The following is a 2941-nucleotide window of genomic DNA, read 5'->3' as shown; positions in this document are numbered from 1 at the left end:
AGGGGATGCGGGGGCTGGGTGGTGGAGAGGATTCAGTGATGGAAGCCCTGCCCCTCACAGGCTGCAGAGCTGGCTGGAGATCGGGGCACTTGACGGGCCTGGGTGAGGGCAGGCTGGCAGTTTTTAGAATCAGGACTCACCAGGTGTTACGGGCACTCTCTGCATGGGGGTGAAGGCAAATGGGGGCAATGCCTGGGGTGGAGGTCACAGTAAGGAGGGGGCATCTCTCAGACTGAAGAGTTTAGGGAGGAAACAAGAGGTGAGAACGAAGAGGCCAGGAGGGAGCACTGGACAGACAGTCACAGGTCCTGGGCATAAATCCCAGTAGTCTGTTAATGTGGGACTGATGGGACAAATGTTAACCTTCTCGGGCCTCAATTTCCTCATCTGTAAAATGGGCACATCACTGTTCTCTAAGAATTCCAGGACAGTTCCAGCAAGATAAAGTAGTGAAAAGCTTTAGGAGTTATCCAGCCCTGTATGAATGGGCAGTGTTCTAAGGAGGAAGAGCAGGGAGAGAAGGACGTGGAGCGGGTGGTTGCTCTCGAGGTGAGGGACTTTCCAACACCCTGGGAGGGCACACCTCCAAACACTGGCTGCTAACCTGAAGAATTCCTCCTACAGCTTCATGTCTCAGTATGAATAAGTGCATCAGATTCTTTCCTTCTCTGGGAACATTTTTGACTGAAGGGAAGGAGGAAAGACGGGCCTCTGAGGTGGGGAAAATGGGAGAGGGAAAAGAGGGCTCTGGTGACAACTCTGGGGTCTACCAGCTGGCGCAGCCCTGCGTCTTCCCCAAGGCAGGACCTGGCCTCATCTTCTCTGCCTGACTTCCAGAGCTCAGCCATCACCGACAGCCTCTGAGATCTGCAGGGATGGGGCCGCTGGTCCCTGCGCTCTTGGCCCCATTTCTTTTTCCTTAAAGACTCCAGATGCATGAGCAGAAGGGCAGGGCAGGGAAGACCATACACACATTCTCACATGCACAGACCCCTCCCAGGGACACTCTGCCACACACGTTATCACACATGCCGTGGAGCACATGCTTACACACTAAGACATGACAGAGTCTCTCTCCCACACACGAACACACAGATGGTCAGGTACACACACAGAGACCCCTTGGCTGACATATACTCAGTCACACTGTCGCACACATAGATACAGAGGAAGAGTCACACGTTCTGTCACAAGCACACTATTTCTCACCCACACACGGACACACACTGACAGACACCCATTAACACTCTAAGAGGTCTGTCATACACACACACACACCCCTCCCCACAGATGCAGTATCACACTTGGAGTCACACATGCACACCGTCAGATACACAATGACACACTGAGATGTTTCAGACACGGACTCACAGGCAGGAAGTCACAGAAGGTCACGTGAGTGCAGAGGAGAAACAGGGGTTCATACAACCCCTTTCCCCCATCCTCTCTCTTTATGTCTCTGTTTCCTTCTCTGTCTCTGTGTATCTCTGTATCTCCTCATCTCTCTCTCACACACAGGGAGGAACCTACTCAGGGGCAGCCTTCTGCTAAGGAAGAGCCTACTTCTCCTCACAGCCAGGCATCTGAGGGCAGGATGTGGTTTCTTGGTATCTCCTGCTCTGATCCCCACTGGAGTCCGAGTCTGGGAGGGAGTCCAGCTCAAGAATGAAGTTGCACGGTGACCGTGGTGTCCTCTGGACTCCCTCCACCCTTCACTAGAGGGGCCCCCACCTCCAGCCCTCTTCCACCACCCTGGAGAAGGCTTCCAGATGTCCGAGGACAAGAGGGTCAGAGGCCCTGAATGACTAAAGCTGCCGTCATGGGATGCCAGTGTCTCAATCTGCTCCAGAACTCCCACGTGGCAGGGCTCGTGACCCTTATTTACAGATGAGGAAACTGAGGTTCCATTCGCAATGGTCAGGAATATTTGAACCCAGTCTTAGCTGGCTCTAATTTGGGTGTCAAAGGCTTGCCCTCAGTAGACCAGCTCCCTCACAGGGGTCTTGGGGAGGAAAGGAATAGGGGAGGGGGTGGTCCTTCCCAGCAACAATGGAGTGGCCTAGGTCCCCTTCTTCAGAGGTCAATTCGACCACCCCTTCTGCCTGTACCCCCTCCAGCCTGGCCAGCCTGACTGTGGGTAGCTCACTCGGTTTTCCCTTTGGTCCCGCCTGGATGGGCAGGTATTAGGCACCAGCCCAGCCCTGCACCCCTTTCTCCTCTCTGCTGCTGGTCTGCTGGATTCACTTTATACAGGGAACCCTCCTTTTCTGAGATTTATCCCCCCAGCAGGGACATGGAGGGAGCAACTTAGTCTTGCTGATCTCATGAACAGAAAATAGAAGGCAAAATCCACCAGTGTTTATAGAGTCTTACACGCAGGATGAGTTGTGTCGCAATTACTGCAGTCTGACCTCCAAGCTTGTCACTCAGACCTCCGCGGGCCAGGAATGCTCAAAGCAGGGGCACCCCCTGAAACTCCCCTTCTCTGCTCGGAGCCTGGCTCACCCTGCCCTTCTCTGTGTCCCCAGGTCTAGAGATATAGCCCCAGGATATTGGGCTTTTACCCTTAGCCAAAGGCTGAAGAATGAGGGGATTAGAAGAGGGGGGGTTCAAGAAGCCCCACTCCTCTGGGCAAAGGAACTTTGGGGAGAAGACATGTGGCTTCCACAACCTCTCTTTTTTGCTTAATCTGCAAACTTGGCCTGGAACAGGATGGGACCAGGCACCAGAGCCTCCCACCCCGACCCTGTCCCAGCCCAAGGAGGAGGAGGAGGGGGAGGAAGAAGTGGGGGAGGAGGAGGAGGGGGAGGAAGAAGTGGGGGAGGAGAAGGAGGGGGAGGAGGTAAAGGTAAGCCAGAGCAGTCTGCAGTCCTGGCTCAGGAAAGATCCCAGGCATACCAGGGAAGCCATTGTGCGGCAAGGGCAGGAGTTGGGCTGGTGA

The 2941-nt window shown here is 54.5% G+C and overlaps 1 protein-coding gene across 1 annotated transcript in view; it reads right to left on the bottom strand.

Annotated features, from left to right (window-relative positions):
• The window catches only part of GLP1R (glucagon-like peptide 1 receptor), a 36191-nt gene extending 35343 nt beyond the window's left edge, over positions 1-848 (bottom strand). Inside the window, exon 1 of the mRNA XM_010848742.1 lies at positions 771-848. Coding sequence (XP_010847044.1) covers positions 771-848 — 78 coding nt within the window. The remainder of the gene's footprint in view (positions 1-770) is intronic.
• Positions 849-2941: the final 2093 nt, after the last annotated feature.

Source organism: Bison bison, unplaced genomic scaffold (assembly GCF_000754665.1).
Source record: "Bison bison bison isolate TAMUID 2011002044 unplaced genomic scaffold, Bison_UMD1.0 scf7180017864270, whole genome shotgun sequence".
Lineage (NCBI taxonomy): Eukaryota > Metazoa > Chordata > Mammalia > Artiodactyla > Bovidae > Bison > Bison bison.
Note: the sequence above shows the minus strand (reverse complement) of the source record. Positions and strands in the feature narration are given on the sequence as shown.